At 42.4% G+C, this 21,806-nt stretch overlaps 1 protein-coding gene across 1 annotated transcript in view; it reads right to left on the bottom strand.

Annotated features, from left to right (window-relative positions):
• Positions 1-21,806, bottom strand: part of PRMT3 (protein arginine methyltransferase 3) — a 52,221-nt gene that overhangs the window by 17,046 nt on the left and 13,369 nt on the right. The window contains exons 9-12 of the mRNA XM_054390550.1: positions 18,762-18,861; positions 9,200-9,278; positions 3,135-3,322; positions 1,143-1,229 (exon numbers count right to left, since the gene is read on the bottom strand). Coding sequence (XP_054246525.1) covers positions 1,143-1,229; positions 3,135-3,322; positions 9,200-9,278; positions 18,762-18,861 — 454 coding nt within the window. The remainder of the gene's footprint in view (positions 1-1,142; positions 1,230-3,134; positions 3,323-9,199; positions 9,279-18,761; positions 18,862-21,806) is intronic.

Here is a 21,806-nt window from a genome sequence, read left to right as displayed (position 1 = left end):
AGATTTCAAAGTTATATTTTTAATTGTTTGGGGTTTTTTTGGGTTGGGTTTTTTTTTTTTGGTAAATAAAGCAGAAATATTTCTAAATGGTCATATTTACCAAATGCCAAAAATCACAACAGAAAAGCACAAAAAGCTGGAATGCTGGAAAATGCAAGCAGCTTTCTCACTTTGTGAAAAGATGAAAAGCACAACAGAGCAGATGCAAACAGAAAACCATCAGCTGTTATTTTCAAAGGATGAATTGCAGGCTTAAAGCATCTCCTCAAAAATTCTCAATATAAATAATGGACTCTTATCGTTCATTTACTGCAAGGTTAGGCAGCCTGATATGATGGATGAACTGTCAGCCCCCAACTAAACTTCTACAATCCATCACAGAAAGAGTGGAAATTTCACTCAGTGTCAATAAACCTAAGTGATGAAGTACAAAATACTTCAGAGTTCTGATAATTTGTTAGAACCTGAATTCACCACAAAATTTCAGACACCCTGCTCTTCCCTCCCCTTCTCCCTGCAAGCCATACAATGCAGGTGTGTATCTTGATTTGTTAAGTCAATGATACTATGGAAACATTGGGCAGAAATGAAGGTTTTGTAAAGATCTAGTGCTAGGGAAACCAATGTTTTTGAAGTCAGCTATTTTATCCAGATTTCAAAAAGATCACCAAGATTCTGTAAAGGTTTCTGTTTAACTAATCACTTATTTAAATATATCCACATTAAGAAAATTAACTCAGGGCTACACTGGAGCCTGGTCTCAAATCAAAGCTGATCCTGCCCTTAGGCAACTGGAATTATTCTATGACTTTATGACAACTAAAAATAGGTTTTTGTGTGTGTGAATACAGAAGAAATCATCTGAACAAAACCCTTTTCTTTCAGAAAATGGACTAGAGAAGAAATCAGAATGACCCCAATGTGTGAAGTCTCCTTATCCTTCCCTTTCCTCATCTACCTGTAGCACCGTTACTGGAGCTTCACATCCATCTCTCTTTACAAAAAGGCCTCACCTGACATCTCTGTACTCCAGAAACAAATGTTTCAAGGCAAGGACTGATGATAAATGAAGCTTAATGAATGCACTGTCTATTAGTCCAAGGAGATATTGACCATAGATGAAGACACTAAAATTGTCTTACCGTACACTTTGTGCTCGTTGTAATCTTCAGGGTGAAATCTGAAGAGAACTCTAAGTCTGGAGTGGATGCAGTATTGCAGTCAATATGCTGTTGAAAGGAATCAGAGAATGTTAGAGGCTGGAAGGGACTTCAGTGCCCATCAAGTCCAACCCTCCTGCCAGAGCAAGATCACTTATACCAGGTTGCACAGGAACACAGCCAGGCAGGTTTTGAATGTCTCCAGAGAGGGAGACTCCACAACCCCCTGGGGCAGCCTGTTCCAGTGTTCTGTCACCCTCACAGTGAAAAATTTTCCCCTCATGTTTACAAAATAAAGTTCTGTCAGTATCAGTGTTGAATTTAAGATCTTCCTTTGGATGAAGGATGTTCAGTTGTACCCATAAGAAGACAACTATTTGAGGGCAATACTAATTCAGCTCTTCGAGACTCAAACCCCATCTAATCCTACCTGGGCACTGCCAACATTAGCACAAACCAATGGCATTCAACACTGACATTGTCAAATGAAATGGCAACCTGCCCTTCAATATTTGATTTATTTATTGATATAGTTTGTTAGGCTGATATTTTGAAGAGCAGTAAGCTTCAGTTTTCAGTCAACAAAAACTCCACCACATTTTTTTTCCTGCATGAAGTTCTGGATTTAGGTACTCAGTTAAAATGCTTTGTCCAATAATATCATATACTGCTGAAGTTCAATTAATATTTCTTGATGCTGTCTCATCTTTCTTTAGGAAATGTTTTGCTTCCTGAAAAGCTGCATTGCAAACTACAAAAAAAAAAAAAACCAATCAGCAGCTAATCTGAACAAACACAATAAAACATCTTCTGAATTAATCACATGATAAATTGGAACCTGTTTTCAACTTTCCCTCAAAAATGCAATCCATTTGTTCTGTGAAATGGCTATTGATTAAAACAATTTACCTATAATGCCACTGTTGCTCAACTCATTAATTTTACTACTTTGCACTGAAACTCCAGCAAACAGCCTCGTGCACTGACTTCAGGTTATTTTAAAAGCCACGGCTGCTAACGAGAACAAACAAGTCTAAAAGCATTAAGCATAACACTTACGGGCAATGCTGCATGATGACATCTGCCAAGCACAGACACCTGAGCTGGACACTGCTCAGGACAGTGTGCATTAGAAAGGGACACAGGTATGACTACAAGTAAAGCATTTGGATTCTAAAACGCCAGCAGCAGATGGACTGCCTTTGGCATAGTTAGCAAGTTGTTGTTATCAGCACTTTCCAGGGTAAGATATTTTGATTTATTTGCTTGCCTATAGAAGCAACAGAGCCCAACTCATCCATGCAGCTGTTTACTTGGAGCATAGAATGGTCCAGACTGGAAGGGACCTCCAAAGGTCATACAGTCTGACCTCCTCGCAGTCAGCAGGGACATCCCCAACCAGATCAGGTTGCCCAGAGCTTCACTGAGCCTCACCTTGAATATCTCCAGGGAAGGTGCCCCAACCACCTCCCTGGGCAACCTGTTCCAGTGTTCCACCACCCTCATAGTGAAGAGCTTTTTCCTGACATCCAATCTAAATCTGCTCTTCTCTAGTTTGAAGCCATTGCCCTCATCCTGTCACCACAGGCCTTTGCAAACAGTCTCTCCCCATCTTTCCTGTAGGCGCCCTTCGGGTACTGGCAGGCTGCTCTAAGGTCTCCCCAGAGCCTCCTCTTCTCCAGGCTGAACACCCTCAGCTCTCTCAGCCTATCCTCATAGCAGAGGTGCTCTGATCCCGTGATCATTTTCGTGGCCCTCCTTTGGACCCGGTCCATCAGGTCCATGTCCTTCCTCTATTGGAAGCATGTTCCTCATTTTCTGCATACCAGACTTGACCTATCTGCAAGAACACTTCCACTTGAACTGGGACATGCAAAACGTTATTAAAAACAGCAGGTGAAAAAAGTGCCTGTGCCACGCTCATGGCACAAGCAACCCTGGCAGACAGCTAACAATTAGGCTCTTAATAGGTACCTTAATAACAGTGGCTGTAGATATCAGCGTGCTTGGATCCAGCACCTCCACCACAGCTTCTGGAATGACAGCCTTCTTCATGCAGGACATGTCAAAGCCATACACATCTTCCCAGAAAAGCAGCTTCTCCGTGTGTTTATTCAGGTCCCCCACAGCTACCAGACTAATGCTGCAACTGTCAGGATAAACTGTAACAACAGAAACACATCAGTGACATTTGAATTGAGACAAGCATAAAGAGGACTTTTCCCCCTCTCTTTTGAGTGGTTGACATCTTAAAAGAACAAATGAAGGAACTTTTTTCAGCTTTTGGACAAAACACTTTTTCTGCTATTTTATTTTTGGGAATCCTGTTTGTCTACAGAAGAGACTAGACACTGGAACTTCGTTTGCCCACACTACTCTGATATCAGGATTTCCCTTTCATGGTAAAATATCTTTGCAGTTGAATCCCATTGCCAGTAAGTAGCTGGAAAGTTGATGTCTGGAAAAAAAATAGTAATTTGGAACATTCTCTTCTGGCCTCTATACAGCGACTGTCTCAAGGTGTATTTAACAACTGCAGACATCCAAGGAAAATTCAGGTGAGGGCTTTGTGGTAACAAGAAACCTCTGTGTCTCTACAATAGAGCAAATATTCTTCCCAGCTCTGGCTGGTACTTGCCTTGCAACCTAAATTATTCCTGGGTACTGGAAAAGAACATTATATAAGCATCTGGAGAACATGGAAGTGACCCAACAGACAGAAAACTTCCTCATTCCTTCTACCTTTTTAGGATGACAACTGTTATTCTTACACCTTGGGCTGGAGCAATGCTTGCTATCAATACAGACTGGGGGATCAGGTGTTAGAAAGCAGCCCAGAGGAAAAGGACTTGGGGGTGCTGATGGATGAGAAGCTGGACATGAGCAGACAATGTGAACTTGCACCCCAGAAAGCCAATCACATCTTGGGCTGCATGAAAAGATCACAGGATGTTAGGGGCTGGAAGGGACCTCTGGAGATTATTGAGTCCAACCCCCCCTGCCAGAGCAGGACCACAGAATCTAGTGCAGGTCACACAGGAATGCATCCAGAGAGGTGTTTCTGCCACTTTGCTCTGGTGAAACCTCACCTGGAATACTGTGTGCAGGTCTGGAGCCCTCAATATAGGAAGGACAGGGACCTGATGGAGTGGGTCCAGAGGAGGTCATGAAAATGATCAGGGGGTTGGAGACTCTGCTACAAGGACAGGCTGAGGGAGCTGGGGGTGTTCAGCCTGGAGAAGAGGAGGCTCTGGGGAGAGACTGCTTGCAAAGGCCTGCAGTGACAGGACAAGGGACAATGATTTCAAACTAGGGAAGGGCAGATTTAGATTGGATGTTAGGAACAAATTCTTGACTATGAGGGTGGTGGAACACTGGAACAGGTTGTCCAGGGAGGTAGTTGAGGCTCCTTCCCTGGAGATATTCCAGGTGAGGCTCAACAAGTCTCTGAACAGCCTGATCTAGTTAGGGATGTCCCTGCTGACTGCAGGGAGGTCGGACTGGATGACTTTAGGAGGTCCCTCCCAGCATGGACTATTCTATGATTCTACACAACCTTCACATTTGTGCTTTCTCCTCTCCTGAGGATATCTTGGGATGTATAGAATATAGCAATGGAAGACTGACATCTGCCTTTTTAACAGCTGCCTACAGCAAAGCCAGGTAATCTCCTGGCAATCTTCACCTCCTGCTGACAGGAAAAGATACAAAGGACAGCTGCTATGAACATGACCGTCCAGAGCACTATCAAATATTTAAAACAGCTCAACTGAAACTTAACAAGACTTCCTTCCACAAATTGCTAGGTTGTGTTTTTAGTCTTAAAGCTTTTAAAGTACCTTAAGCTGAATTCTTATCTGGGTTCAGGGGAAAATGCCTACTAATAAACACCGTATTTTATTTTTTTATTGATGTATTAAAGTGGCAGTGTTAATAAAACTGAAGCTGTTTCTCTTTTCCTCCCCAAAATCTGGTGAAATGTAAAATTAATTTTGTCTTCAGGTCTCCTTGAAATTGCCAAAATGAGCATGGGGAAATCACTGGTATAGCATAGAGATTAAAAAAAAAAAAAAAGTAATTTTTGCTTTGTAAAATACTGAAGACAGAAAGAGTAAATTGAAATTAGACCTTTTATATAGAGAGAGTAGATTTAGCCCTGAAGGAAACATCTTATACATATTAATGATAAAGAAGAGGCTTTAAAGAAGCCTTTTCTTTTTCATATGGAGACTTTACAGTAAGCAACCACCTTTTCAACTGGAGTTTATACAAAATAGGAACTCACTGTCATTCTTCTCACTTTCCAACTGTTTAAACCAGAGCAAACAAATAAGTGTCTGGATGCTTAAATTAGATCCCATTAGAATCCCATTAGAATCACCATCCCTACTTTGCAGGTGAGGAAAACAAAGCAGAAGGTTTCTCCAGGTAGAGCCTACAATTAACTCAGTATAAAAAGGCACTTTGGTGAGAATCAAAGCAGGAAGGCGTTAAAACTTTCTTGTCTGAAACAAATCATTCGGTTCGAGCACAACTCACAGCTGTCACGCATGCACACACACAAAAAAAGAGTTGAATCTGCTAGTAGGACTGTTTGTGAGTAGTTTCTAGAGCCATCAGCATAGGATTCCCACCTCTTGAAGCTTTCACACTGCTGCTTACCAGTGTGACAACTGCATTATATTTGTGTTTACCTCCCAGCATTTCAAACCTTCAAGGGCCACTGCTGACACTCCAAAAATTGTCTGTGAACCAGAAGTCCCTAGTTACAGAATACACTTCCAGTAGCATGTTAGTGACACTGCAAATTAAAACAAAAATCACAGCAAAAGCGATCAACTTTTGGATCATTTTCTGCCTTGGACTAGCCTACATTTCTGGGACATTTTGGTATCAGGAAAAAGTTTACCATGTCTAATAGCTGTGAAATATTTGTGCAAGACCATAATCAGTTTTTATTAAGCTCCTTCATCCACACAGCAAATTCCTAAACTAGCAGCAGACCTCATGGTCAACCATACAAGGTGTTCAAGCAAAATAAAAGTACTAATGCTCCAATCTAATCTGTACTTTCAGTTTAGCCTGTTAAGAATAACAGAAGAGTAGACAATGCCAGTCCATAGATTCATAGAATGGTTGGGGTTGGAAGGGACCCCAAGGAGTATCCAGTTCCAACTCCCTTGCCATGGGCATGGACACCTTCCACTAGACCAGGTTGCTCAAAGCTTCATCCAGCCTGGGTTTCTAGATTTGTTCAGACTTTACCAAAAGAAATTTGTGGTCCACAAGCAGGGCACAAGCAAAAGGCTACAGCGATACATTAACTTTCAAATGTACAAATCCAGCCATGTCCACAAGCATGTGTCACCCTGAAGTCTGACTGGAAATGTAAGCATGCTGCCTAAATATCAGTCTACATCATCTGAACACGGTAGAGTTTTGTCAATGTTTAAAAAGCATCTAAAGCTTTTAAAATGGCATTTGCCATTTCACCCCTTATGCATTGCTCTGGAAATCCTCTGCTCTTTCTGCAGCCCTGGAACACTTCCCTGTGCAATCCTGGCAGATCTATCTTTTTTTTTTTTCTTCTTTCCTGATTAAGCTTATCATTTAGTAATTATTCCTTCTCACAGGTGAAATGAACAAAATGCTGATTGGACAAAAGCACGCCCTCCTCACCACTCTCACTGATTCATCGTTTTGACCATCTGTGTCCTTCTCGACTCAGTGCCCAGAAGTCATCTGTCACTAGTAACAGCTCACGTGGTGAACAGAACATGATGGGAAATCCTTTATGCAAGCAATGCCTCACAAACTTCAGGATGCTGAAGGGTAAGGCAGCAATCCTCCAGACAGATGGAGATCATTCGGCGCAAGCGCCGTCATCGCTCTGACGTGAACAAACAATCCTACGTCTTGAACGATGCCCTCCTCACCTGTGCCCCTCCTCACCAACCTGCACTGCACTCAAGTGCTTGCAAAAATCGACACTGAAGCAAGTCACAACTCTAAAAGAACAAACAGATGGCTCCTGGGCAAGCAAGAATTTTATGTTCCCAGACAAAGCTATTATATACTGTACACATTACCCTAGACAGTTTGGCATAGTCCACTTCAGCATGCCAATAGGCTAAATTGAAGCAACGATGACATGACTGACTGAACACAAGTCTAGAAATTTGGATTCTATTCCCAGCTCAATCACAGAAAGATCTGGCCAAATCACAGCTGCACTCTACTGCCTTCTCCACCCCCCCCTCCCAGTCAGCCCCTATAATAATGGTCTTGGGTTCAATAGTACAAAGTGGCTTGAGACAAAATGAAGCTTTATGGCAGATGGAAGAGTTTCTCTGGTGAGACTTCACCTCAGAATGAGCTCTTAGTTTTGCCTGGTTTGAATTTGGATGCGTCCACGCTTCTGCTGCTGTTCATCTACACTGCAGATGTGTCTGTCTTGCTAAACTGATTGTGGAGCAGCTTCCTCAGCAGTCTCAGGCACAGCCATTTACCTGCGGTAGGAGCTGGCGGAAGAGCAGTTAACGGCAGGCATCTTGAGGAAACAGTGTTCCATATATAGCTGGCCACACCAAACACTCACTGCATGATGCTGCATGATTAGGGAAGAGTCAAACAAGGGCCCAAGAGCATTCTCAGGCCACAAAGGGTAAGTGTACTGCAGAAGCAGTATATCCTGTCTCTCAAGAGAAGCTTTGGGAGGCACAAGCCACTACCAAAGGTAACACCACCACAAATAAAACCCAAGGTATCAGTGCAGTTCAGAGGGCAAGCATTTCTGGCTCTTTTCAAAGGCTTTGGAAGTAGTAACTGGGGGAAGAAAAAAAAAAAAAAGATTCCTTATCATATTAAGAGATGTCCCCAGATTTAATTTCACTGCAACGTATTATCAGCATCCATCTATACAGAGCACACCACAGTGTGCTCCAGATCTGGCTGGGCTACTCCCCATTAGTGAAAACAATGAAAGCTCTCATTCTAACATGTTTAAGTGGCTTCTAAATATTTCTAGGATAAGAACAGAAATCTTTGGCTTGCAAATTCAGCTTTGTGACCAAATGTTGAACAATGGCATAACCCTCTTCTTTTTTTTTCCCTCCTGCACTTCATAGCACACAAAAGCTCGCTGCAAAGGGAAGCACTGCAGTGAGCGCTGTTACACAGTCATTAATCCAATCATTAAGTCAGTGTAGTGAAACTAACTATGTGCATGGCTAGCACAAAAGGGGGAAAAAAAACCCAAAACACCCAGACTGATGACTACAATTGAAAAGGTCAATATGAAATACAATACTGACAAAGGAATTAAGAGCAAGGAATAAAGCAAACGCAGAACTCATGCAGCAAATGCATCACATGAGGAAGATGTATTTATAGGCATTTAAACACTGCTTAAGATGACACTATCCAGGCTACTTAAAAGGCCAGAAACAATTCTACTTCAAAATAAAACCTTTTGTTCTGTCACTTCCCCACCCTTCAGCCATGACAAAAACAAAGTGTCTGCTACCACCATGATAGAGTCAATATGAATGGAAACAATGTCATTCCATCAGTTATTTCACATGGCTTCTTCTGTTTGGAACTATTTTTTCCCCACCCAACTTTCCCCCTGGAGGAAGATATCCTATCCACTCTTCCTGTAATTCATATTAGCTTCCTAAGAATTGTATGCTACAGAGCAGAACTTCTCCTGTTGATAGTTAGGCAGAAACTGGGATTTTGAAGGAGAAAAACAGATGCTCATATAAGTGGGAAGAAGTAGGGAGGAAAAATTTAGACTGTACTTAAGAATAAATAACCCCCTCTATTCTTAAAAACATCATTAACTTGAGACCTTGATACCCCATCTAATGTTCTTCTATTACCCATACAGTAAATTAATGCCTTGAAGCTCATAGTAATGGAAACATTTTTCATTTAGACGAGCAACTTTCTCATCCATGCATAGCTTATTCTAAGACTCCAAATTCATTTAGTTTCCCCCCAGAGCTAAATTTATTAAAAGGATTATGCACACCAACCTGAGCCTCCCTCTGCCAGGTACTTGTCCTTTGCATAGATGACAGAATCCAGCATTGACTCGAAGAGAAGGAAATAACCCTGTTTGTAGGAAAGGGGAAGGATTTAGTAATCGTTATGCTGCTTCTGTGGCCTTTTAAATCAATCTACAGATAGACTTCTTCAACACAGCCATCACAGAATGTTAGGGGTTGGAAGAGACCTCAAAAGACCATTGAGTCCAACTCCCCTGCCAGAGCAGGATCACCTAGGACAGGTCACACAGGAATGTATCCAGGCAGGTTTTGAACATCTCCAGAGAAGGAGACTCCACAACCTCCCTGGGCAGTCTGCTCCAGGGCTCTGCGACCCTCACAGTGAAAAAGTTTTTCCTTATGTTCACGTGGAACCTCCTCTGCTCCAGCTTGCACCTATCATTGGACATCACTGAGCAGAGCCTGGCTCCAATCTCCCAACACTGCTCTACACATCTTTATCAAGAGGAATGAGGACACTCTCCTCAGGCTCTTCTCCAGGCTGAAGAGCCCCAGATCCCTCAGCCTGTCCTCACAAGGGAGATGTTCCACTCTCTTCAGCATCTTTGTGGCTTTGACTTGGACTCTTTCAGGCAGTTCCCTGAGGTCCTTCTTGACCTGAGCAGCCCAGAACTGGACACAACATTCCACATGCAGTCTCACCAGGGCAGAGTAGAGGGGCAGGAGAACCTCTCTGCATCTAATCACCATACCCCCTCTAATTCACCCCAGGATGCCATTGGCCTTCTTGGCCACAAAGACACATTGCTGGCTCATGGGCATCCTGTTGTCCACCAGGACCCCCAGGTCCCTTTCCTCTGTGCTGCTTTAGTTTAGCTTTTCCTAACTTTAGTTAGGAAAAGTACCGTCTTTCATTTCCCAAATTGCAAGTATCTAGTAGACAATGAACGATTAATTAATCCACTATAGGCAATAAATATCCAATCTACACCTCACAGAGTCTTATAACTTCAGGAGAAATCAAATTCAACTCAAACCAAGTGAAAGGTTGCATGCATTGATTTTTCAGTAATAACTCCTGAAGTACCATACAAAAAAAAAAAATTACCCCAAGAAAATCCCTTCCCACTTCTAACTTCAAGTAACATCAAAATTATTGTCAGAGGAACACCAAATGAGGTACAACTTTGGTACTTCACATTTGTAACCTAATGGTACCCTGCACCAGCTTGGGCAATGCTAAAAAAGGTGGAAATAAATCATACACCAAAGACAGGAGTTCTCTAGATATCCTGCGTTGTTTAGCAGCACCTGAACTTGAAGAGGTCACAGGATAAAACCAGAACTAGATTTGTGGAGGGTTGTTGGTTTCTTTGGGGGGTTGGGATTAATTTTACAGCAGATTAATCAAATTGCTATAGAATAACTTATTGTAAACTTCACTGAGTCAGCCATTTCCTGCAGCAGCAAAAATAAATCTATTTCATTAAACATTTTCAAGATACAAACCCCACTGCAGTATTACAGACAATCAGCATTTTGTTTTCTTTACACTGGGATTCTCAACTACTTCTAAAGAATCTGCAGATTTTGTAGGAGATGAACAGCCCTTTGTTTTCCAGTTGATTTACTGATTTTACACCCTTCCTGTCATCCAAGTCTGAGGATGATCCTTATTCTTACTGGATGCTGTAACACATTTCATCCACCTACACCTGCTTAGGACATGAAATCAATTAAGACAAATCATACCAGCATTAAGGTTTGGATTTTCACTGTGTCCTAACTCTCATTCTGCTCAAAACACATCTTAGCCCTATGGCTTGATTTATAGGTTGACTGTCAGTAAGGAAGAACAAGAAAGACAACTTCAAGTCCAGGCTCTGGACCTGCAGTCCTACAAGCCCAGTCAGCAGTAACCTGTGACTCAGAGCAGCTTAGGTTGGAAAGGACCTTAGAGATCACCTACTCCAGCCTCCCTGTCACAGGCAGGGACACCTCTCACCTAGAATCAGCTACTCAAGGCCTCACCTAACCTGGCCTTGAACACCCCCAGGCAGAAGGCATCCACAAACTCCATGGGCAATGTGTTCCGGAGTCTCACCACTCCTGTACTGAAGAACTTCTTTCCAAGATCTCATCTGATCCTACTCTCCCTCAGATTCACACCATTCCCCCTTGACCTACTGCTGGACATCCTTATAGAAAGTTCCCCTCCAGCCTTCCTGGAGGATCCCTTCAGGAAAGCAGCTCTAAGGTCCCCCTGGAGTCTTCTCCAGGGCTGAACGACCCCAGAAAAAGTAAAGCTAAGATTTTTTTTCTCTCATCTTTCCTACACTTCCCTATTTGGACAATCATAGAGATCACTGTATCTATTTTTTATTTTGGAAGTCAAAATGTCACACTATTGAAGGACAGACAGACAGCACTGCACTGCTAAGACCACCAAATTCATGCCATCTTGGATATTTATTCTGCTCTTAGAACAAAACATGCCTCAAGTTCAGAGCTCCTCGTAACAGGACAGTGTTCTACTGGACACTTTTCTTCTTTCACTTTTATGACATCTTGGGAAGTTTTTAAACTAAGTCCCAAAACGAAGCCTACAGCTTTGTGAGCAGGATGATTTTCAGTAAGCTTTGCAGAACAGCTGAAAAGGCCAGGAGCTCCAACTGCAGCAGGCAGAGATGATTTTATGCCTACAGCAAGCCAAAAGCACAGAACGGAACCAGTTTTCTTTTTACTTTTCTTTTCTATTTTTTTAATCTTACTCTTGCAGTTTTAAAAATAGAATTTGTTTAGGTCATAAAATTTCTTTTCCAACGTTAACTGAAAATGAGGTGTTTTCACAGCATTTCAAGTGTGACCTCCAGGTGGTCAGTAAGTTTACAAAGTGACATTTTTATGGGTCAGCTCTTCATTTATTTCTTCCTACCTAAAATACCCACCACCTAGAACATCTGCAACCAAGTGCAAGCAGCACAGCTGGAAGTCACGCTGCCTCATCCAGTAAAATTCTCACTCTCCTTTCCCCAAGCCTTTCCAGGCTGGCACCATTGGTTCTCCCCCAGCTCCCAATTCTATCTTCCCCCCAGTTCATGACAGCATTCCTCTAAGTTACATAAGGCATCAGTGGTACTGAGTCAAGTCATTTATTACTCACACCGAAGGCTTTGCTCCATGTGCTCTGCTCATCTGTAGTGTAATTTAGAATGTAATTTCACAGGCTGCTGCCTCACCTGTAGGGGTGCCGTCTGGAAAGAGAATTATACCTGATGTCTCCTCCCTGTGATGCTCTGGGGCACTCTTGCTTCCACCCCAAGAAGGTTCAGGGCTTTGTTTTTGTCTTTAGTGTGGGTATTAGCATCCTTAAAATTAATTACTGCAGAGGGATCTCCAGGAGATGAATCAGTGTGCTGCATTATTAATAATTCCATTTGCTAGTGGCTAAACTAAGACACATAAAAGAAAAGCTGGCCATTTTTTTTCCCCTCACAAATCAAAATGAAGTTCCTTAGTTTTAGTACTTCCAAAGCTGAAAGAAAATGGCTGTTCACCAGCTAACAGGAGACACATGTACAAGCAGACCTGGACAGGAAGAGAACTCACTACACAGCACTGTGGAGTTACTCCCTTCAAGCACATGCCCGTCCTATGTCATCTCTGCCCAAGAAGTCAACTGTCAAAAATGCATCACTCCACTCACAAACCTGAATCCAGAGGAATGTGAGTATTCATCTGGAATACTGTGCCCAGTTCTGGGCCCCTCAGTTCAAGAAGGGCCTCAAGGAACTGCTTGAAAGAGTCCAGAGCAGAGCCACAAGGATGCTGAAGGGAGTGGAACATCTTCCTTGTGAGGAAAGGCTGAGGGAGCTGGGACTCTTTAGCTTGGAGAAAAGAAGACTGAGGGGTGACCAAAAAGTGGACTCTGGGTTTTTTTTAAACCCTTCTCAGTATAAAAAAAGTACATTATTTTCTTTAACTGAAGTTTCTAACTACAAGGTTTGCTTTACAGAGTAAAGTCATAGAGGGTATGCAAGCCAGCTAGACAATGGATCACAGGATGTTAGGGATCACAGGATGTTAGGGATTGGAAGGGACCTCTGGAGATCATCAAGTTCAACCCCCCTGCCAGAGCAGGATCACAGAATGAACGCAGGTCACACAGGAATGCATCCAGATGGGTCTTGAAAGCCTCCAGGGGAGGAGATTCCACAACCTCTCTGGGCTGTTTCAAAACATAAAACATCATCTTGCATTAACAGATGGATAAAACCAGTGTGGCCCACTCAGTGCTGTGACAATTTTCTTTTTTCACTTGACAAACTCCCCCCCTCCCCCCCAAACGTGTGACACATTGAAAGGAGGTGCAGCAGCTACGTGCAAGCTCTGGTGTGCTCTGCTGCAGCATCCTTTCCCTCGTGCCAAGTCAGCCTTCATGCTGATCTCTCATGTATGATGGAATTGTAGGGGAAAAAAAAAAAACAACACAAAAGGAAAGAACTCATTCCTGACAGAGCAAGGCCACACATTTCAAAAACACAACTTCATTTTAGTATTATGGACACCCTGTTGAGTCCTTAAACAAATCTAAGATGAGCAAGAACCACAATCACAGAATGTTAGGGGCTAGAAGGGACCTTGAAAGATCATCTAGTCCAATCCCTCTGCCAGAGCAGAATCACCTATACCAGATCACACTGGAATGCACCCAGACGGGTGTTTAATACCTCCAGAGAGGGAGATTCCACATCCCCCTGTGCAGCCTGTTCCCAGCTGCACACCAAAAGAGCAGAGAAGTGATGCCCACTGTTGGTGTTGGCAAAAACAAGTAAAATACTTCCATGCAAGGAAACACAATTCCCTTGTAAAACCCATTTTGCTGCAAGGACGTGAAAGCATTCAGCTACTTCATATGCTCCTGACCCAGCATTATTAGAAAAACACCAAAAAGCTCAATTCTTACACAAAATTAGAAATGATTACCATGTGTATTTAGAAACAGAACACTTCTACTCATAGAATGGTCTGGGTTGGAAGGGGCCTCAGAAGGTCATCCAGTCCGATCCCCTCTGCAGTCAGCAGGGACATCCTCAACTAGATCAGGTTGCCCAGAGCCCCATTGAGCCCCCACCTTGAATACCTCCAGGGATGGGGCTCCAACCACCTCCTCAGGCAAACTGTGCCAGTGTTCCACCACCCTCATGCTAAAGAACCTGCTCATGCATATTCAAATGCTAACAGAGAATATTAAGACTGCAGAAAGACTAATAAGGGTTAAAAAGAAGCACCATCATTGTATATCCATCATAGAAATAGGGGAAAGGAAGAAGAGAAAAGGTAGTTTCTAGGGTTTCAGACATGCTCACTTCCTTGTTCTTTTCTCTAGATCCTGAGTACCCTCCATTCACAGCCCATCCTAATATTACTTCAAAATTATGCAATAAAAAAGGAGAGGGGGAAAAAAAAAAGGTATTAGCTACTTGAGCAATTATATGACTAAGAGACAGGAGTACTGGATTCAGTCCCTAGTTTATTTTAATTGAGTCCATTTCCTTCCCAGTTTTACCTTGTATAAAAACTCAGCATACTCAGTATCACTAAGCACTGCATAAACCAGCAGTTTGAGAACACACTGTACTCTAACACTGGACTGCAGACAACCACTTCAGACAATTGTCTCCTTTACAAAGGGAGAAATGCAGATATTTTTTCAAATTAATAGTAACTCTCAACCTCTGGCTTTCTAGCCTTAGCTACAGAAAGGAAGCAAAAACTTACCAATAATGAAAAAAAAAAAAAATCTGCAAACAGCTGCAACTGGGTCAGAACACTCCAGAAAAATACACTACATACGTTTTGCTTCTGAGATGCAGTTGGTTAAGAACATTCCAGAAATAAAACCACTACATACTTCTTGCTTCTTTCTGCACTCATCCTTTCCAGAAGCAGCCTATGAACTTTACAATTACACCACCAAAATCCATGTGCAATAATAATGCAGCCACCTTTGAACACTGATAGTAAATCTTTGCCTGCCCAGCACTCAATTTAACCAAAATTTAGCTTTCTCATGCTCTAGGCATAGCTCTAAAAAAAAGCTTATAGCACACTGGCCTTAAGCACTGTTCAGCACTAAGCAAAACAAAGCTGTGGCCCCACAAAAGAACTAGTCTAAAAGCAGCTCATTTCTTAAGCAAACAACGTCTTTCCCTATTTTTCTTACAAAGGAAAAACACTGTTCCCACTAAAATTTTCCTGCCAGACTGCAGTGACTCTCTAAATAAACAGCTCAAAGCTTACATGTTGGACTCCTTTTGCTCTCCAGCATTTTTAAGCATTGGGATTCACATTAAAGATTTCAGAGTGGTCAGTATCATGCAGGGAAGGAAAAGGAAAAGCAGATTCATGGGAAACAGCCAGACAAAGAGGAATCTTCATTTGCATCTAAGCAACATAATGTTCCTTTCTGGACAGCATTGGAACAGCGTGCACCCTGTCCAGCTATCAATCTTACTTCCACACCATTGCCCTCTTTATCTCTGTATTGCAGCAACCTATAAATTGCTAACATTCTGCAATAGTTAGAATACCTAATTAAGTGAAATGCACAAGGCCATGTAATTATGACATTAAAAGGTAAATTAGCACACAAGGGAAACAGAGAACATTCAACCACGAGAGCTGCTTTTCAAAATCCTTTAACCTCACCTTAGAGGCACTGATTTACAGCATCACTTAAGATCTTAAGTGCCCAAGGTGCTTTTAAAATCAAATCTTGGGTTCCAGAATGAGAAATGTGATTTGGAGAACATTACTCTTGGTGCACATATTAGGCAACTGATCAGAAGCTTCCCTGAAAGAACTATAATTAAACTCCTAGTGAAGTCACTATGCTGTCAGAAATCACCAACCATAACACACTATTTTTAAACCACTATTTTAAGCCAATGGCTTAAATCCTTTGTTTGAAGGTAGTGATCTCAGCACTAAATTAATCTCATGCTTCAAACAATCTTTAATATAGCAGTGATGGAAAAAACTTTTGTGGATTTTCAACTCACTGAACAAGATATTAAATAAAAAAGAAAAAAATCCCCAAACCAGAAAAAAAATCTAAAACCAAATGATTTATTTCCACCTTTACCTGGTGGATGGATCCGTAGTGAACTTGTCCAAAGGCTCTTGAATGCAAGTAGAAAAGCCACAATTTGAAAACAAAACCAAAAAACAAACAAACAAAAACCCACAACCCAAAACACAGCCAAAAACTCCCAACCAAACCAAACCAAAGAAATTCAGGACAAATAAACAAATAACCTTGGAGATAAGTTTTCATTACTAAGCTTGAATTTGAAGGACAACAAAAATTGTCTTTTATGTCTAACCAGTGGGAAGCAGCATGAAAAAAACTATTTTGAAATGCTTTTTGAAAGTTTGTGATATGAGAAGACTGAACAGATTCATAGAATTGTTAGGGTTGGAAGGGACCTCAAGGATCATCCAGTTCCAATCCCCCTGCCATGGGCAGGGACACCTCACACTACATCAGGTTGGTCACAGCCACATCCAGCCTGGCCTTAAAAACCTCCAGGAATGAGGCTTCCACCACCTCCCTGGGCAACCTGTGCCAGTGTCTCACCAGCCTCATGGGGAAGAATTTCTTCCTAATATCCAATCTGAATCCACCCATTTATAGTTTTGCTCTATTCCCCCCAGTCCTATCACTCCCTGACACCCTAAAAAGTCCCTCCCCAGCTTTCTGGTAGCTCCCTTAAGATCCTGGAAGGCCACAAGAAGGTCTCCTTGGAGCCTTCTTTCCTCCAGACTGAACAGCTCCAGCTCTCTCAGTCTGTCCTCATAGGAGAGGAGCTCCAGCCCTCTGCTCACCCTCGTGGCCCTTCTCTGTACACAATCCAGCACCTCCAGATCCTTCTTGTAATAGAGGCTCCAGAACTGGATGCAGTACTCCAGATGGGGTCTCAGCAGAGTGGAGTAGAGAGGGAGAATCACCTCCCTTGCTCTGCTGGCCACACTTCTCTTGCTGCAGCCCAGGATACATCTGGCTTTCTGGGCTGCAAAGAGGAAGTTCACACAACAACAACAACAAAAAAAAGGCTTAAGGGAAGATTCCTACCACATTTTAGCTAGGGGATAGACTTATTCATTTGCTATGAAGTTCAGCCTGGCACTGGGTCTTGTGACATAGATTTCTTTATTAGGATCAATGGCAGGTAGCAAGTGCAACTGTGGAACAGTCACCAGCCAGCACGTTAAAGAAAGGTAACAGGCCCAGAGCTAAAATCCAGCAGATTCCAGGAAATGGTCCATTCACACACTGCATGCTGCATTTCCATCATCTTTGTTATGCCCTTTTAGAATCACTTATTTTAACCTCACACTAAAGAGCTACATGAATAGTAACAACACTGTTTTGAAAAGCTCTATTTGCAGATTTCCAGCTCACCTCATGGTCATTCCAAGCACAGTCAGGGTGATCTTTAGCTGTCTGGAGACTAAAGGTGGTTACTCATCAGAATGATCTACCTGGATGACTAATGCTGTATTTCTCCATTACCTGCAACAGAGTAGCTCTGTGGATCCATGTAATAACCACATAACAGCAACTTAATGCTGTACCCAGCCAGCTCAGCTGTACTCAGAGAATCTAACACAAATAGAAGCTGAATGAGAAGTGGCTCTAGAGCAGTCTCAAGAAGGACTTGGGAGTGTCAGATGATGATAAACTATACATAAGATGGCAATGGTTGCTTGCAGCCCAGAAGGCAGCCATGTACTGGGCTGCATCCAAGGCAGGGAGAGCAGCAGGACAGGGAGATGACTCTGCCCCTCTGCTCTGCTGAGACCCCACCTGCAGCACTGCCTCCAGTTCTGGTGTCCTCAGCATAAGAGGGATATAGATGTGCTGGAGCATATCCAGAGGAAGTCCACCATGATGATCAGAGGGATGGAGAACCTCCCCTATGAGGACAGGCTGTGAGAGTTGGGGCTGTTCAGCCGGGAGAAGAGAAGGCTCCAGGCAGACCTTAGAGCAGCCTTCCAGTACTAGAAGGGTACCTACAAGAAAGCTGGGAGAGACTTTTTGCAAGGGCTTGTAGTGATAGGAAGAGAGGGAATGGATTGAAGCTTGAGAAGGGTAGATGTAGGCTGGATATTAGGAAGAAATTCTTTACAGTGAGGGTGGGGAGACACTGGAACAGGTTGCCCAGGGAGGTTGTGGGAGCCCCCTCCTTGGAGGTGTTCAAGGCCAGGCTGGATGAGGCCTTGAGCAACCTGAGCTAGTGGAAGGTGTCCCTGCCCATGGCAGGGGGGTTGGAACTGGATGATCTTCAAGGTCCCTTCTGGGAACCTTAACTTAAAAGACTGTAAACAAGAGGAATCAGGAGTTACACCCGAGTACCACAATCAGGACTGTCACCCCATCTCCCACATTGTCAAAGGCACTGTTGCAAGCATGACAGAATTTTGGTTGAAATAGCATTACTTAAAGAATAATTTTTCAAATAAAACTTTTTTTTTTTTTTAAGGAAAATAACTATGTCTTGAAAAGACTATTCATGTACCTTACCATCCATTCAGATATAATTACATCCACTTTTTCCACAGGTAGATCTACTTCTTCAATTCTTCCTTTGAGTAACGTAATTATGGTTTCAAGTTTATTTAATCTGTAAGCCACAACAAAAACAAATTAGTTTTTATTCCCACTTTATGCTGTCAAGAGAGATATACTGATGTCTGTGTTTTGTACTTCTGCCCCAAATAACTTGTTAATCAAGGAAGTACTAAAATGTAATATTCCTCTTCTCATATTTCAGAGAGAACGTTTTTTAAGAGCCAAAAATTGCAGCAGATTAAGTGCCAGACAAGGATGGCAGACAGTGGATCTGTATACCTCCAACATGCTGTGCATGCAAACGTGTTAAGCTTCAGAAACCAGGAAAAGAGAAGAGGACAAATTAAAATGTCACTCCTTTTGACTTGGAGTTGCTTGTTCCCAGTTCTCCTTCTCTGACCCTCCAGCACGAGCGATTAGAGCCCACTCATCACACCAGGACAGCAGTGGAAATTAACCTCCTCACAGAGCTGTTTTGCACAACTTGTTTTTTTTATTTAACAGAACTAGCTGCAAAGTCATTGAGAATAAACATTCCCTCTAGATCAGGACTGGAGTTATTCCACAATGAAGGCATCCTTCCCACTGTGATTCTGGCCAACATCATCTGCAGTGTCTAGCAACTGCAGTCATCAGGGACTACCTTGCATGTAAGTAATGGTACAACCACCCTGTATAAGGAGGAAGGCACTGGGTGTGACTACAGGTTTTTGACAACTGCACGACAATGAAATTACCAAATACATAATTCCTTGATGTTTATTTTTCCTTCTCTTTAGTCATTCTTGCACTTACCATTATCACATACAATAGTTATGCTTATAGGGGCAGAAAAAAAGTATTCCCTCCCACCAAAACCAAATTTATCTTTCTACTGCAGTTCTTATCTCTGCCCCTTCCCTCCTTTTTCCTGATATCTTACTCTTACATTCAGTCTGGCTTTCAATGCAGACCAGTAATCACGTTAAAAATGCAATCTAAAACACAATGGCAGAATGATCAGAATGAGGAGAGGGAAAGGAAAGGGTCAAAGGGCTACTTGAACATGTGGGCTGCTGGAAAGATCAATTAAATACACACAACAGTCTTCTGATGGAAGAGTAGCAGTTCATCACTATTAGCATATTTAAATCCAGAAGTTCCAAGTGAGAAATGAAATGCTAAAGAGCTATCGCTCACAACAATATTTTAAGAAGGATAAAAAGAGATCTAAGGATAACTTCCTAAATGACCACATAAAAGGGCATGATTTAATACAAAAGAGAGGAAAAATGACTAATTTATTACACACTCGATCTCAATTCTAAGGTAGAAAAACCCCAGACAAACCAGGATACTTTACACACTGCAGGGAAAGCTGTTGAAATGCTCTTTAGGAAGCATGCTTCAACTTTCTTGTCTACCATAACAATGATGAATGACAGAAGTCAAGTTGCTCTCTGCACTAGAAACTCTATGGGAAGCTATTCACAGTATCACAATATATCAGAGGTTAGAAGGGACCTCAAGAGATCATCAGGTCCAACCCCCCTGCCAGAGGGTAGTCCGCACAGGAATGTATTCAGGTGGGTTTGGAAAGTCTCCAGAGAAGGAGACTCCACAACCCCCCTAGGCAGCCTGTTCCAGGGCTCTGTCACCCTCACTCTTCAAGAGAAGACTGGATTAGGCACTTGGTGCCATGGTCTAGTTGCTTGGATAGGGCTGGGTGATAGGTTGGACTGGATGATCATGGAGATCTCTTCCCAACCTGGTTGATTCTATGATTCACGTTGAGGTGAAATCTTCTCTGTTCAAGTTTGAACCCATTGTTCCTTGTCTTATCACTGTGAACCACCCAGAAGAGCCTGGCCCCCTCCACTTGACACCCACCCCTCAAATGTTGATAGACATTGATCAGATCCCTCTCAGTCTTCTCTTCTCCAGACTAAACAGCCCCAGGGCTCTCAGTCTCTCTTCACAGGGGAGATGCTCAAGTCCCCTAAGCATCCTCATGGCTCTCCCTTGGATTCTCTCCAGCACGTCTCTGTCTTTCTTGAACTGGGGAGCCCAAAACTGGACTCAGTATTCCAGGTGTGGTCTCACCAAGGCAGAGTAGAGAGGCAAACATTTAGTGAAAAGTAAGTTTACAGTGGAACCCTGGGGAAGAATCATGCCACTCAGGCCACTTATTCCAGCTTACTTATACATGTGGGCTGCACTGCTTCAAGTAATTAGCATAGTAGAAATCAACTCAAGTCCTGGGGGAGACAAAAGCTCATGAGCACACACTGGAATCACAGGTGGCTGCACACTACTGCAGTTGGGTTTAAGCTGCACAGAGTTGTTCAGTACTCCAGCAAGTATTTGTTACTCCATTTCAAGTTGGTCAGCTATATTCCTTCAGGAAAAAGGAGGTTTAACAAGACAAACATAGATTGTTTTGGTGTCAGCTGAAGACCTTAATGTAAATTGAACCTTTTACAGCAGAAGGTAACTATAAATGTGTAGCTTTCCTGATGGTTCACTGTGTACTTGAAGTAGCAGTTCATCACTCTTAAGAGTTTTGTTTTGTTCTTTTTCTTAAAGGCCTTCCCTACTCCTCCCCAAAGGCAATGTGTTGGCTGATAGTTCTATCCTCCTCTAGGCATAAATCACACATAAAAGATTCTTTCTGCACTTGTTGAAAGATATAAACAATCCTAAGTTTGTCATCTAGTACATTAGCAAGAGAACGCTACTTCATATTTGTAACTACTCTGAAGATGTCAAGGACTCCTGGGAAAAATCCTCTTTACAGAACAAGTTCTTGTACCATAAAAGCTTTTCAGCTGCACCTGATGCTGAACATGGTACTTTTCTTAAACAGGCATTTCTTTAACAGACTAATTTTACAGCATCCAAGTGAGCAGTGTTGCACCTCCAGTGTGTGAAGTGCTATCTAACCTAAAAATTCTGCCTAGACAACCTTAATTCTGACTTAAGCTTGCATAAAAACTGTCACTCCTAGATTTCTTAGTA

This window comes from Indicator indicator, chromosome 21 (assembly GCF_027791375.1).
Source record: "Indicator indicator isolate 239-I01 chromosome 21, UM_Iind_1.1, whole genome shotgun sequence".
In the NCBI taxonomy this organism is placed as follows: Eukaryota; Metazoa; Chordata; class Aves; order Piciformes; family Indicatoridae; genus Indicator; species Indicator indicator.
Note: the sequence above shows the minus strand (reverse complement) of the source record. Positions and strands in the feature narration are given on the sequence as shown.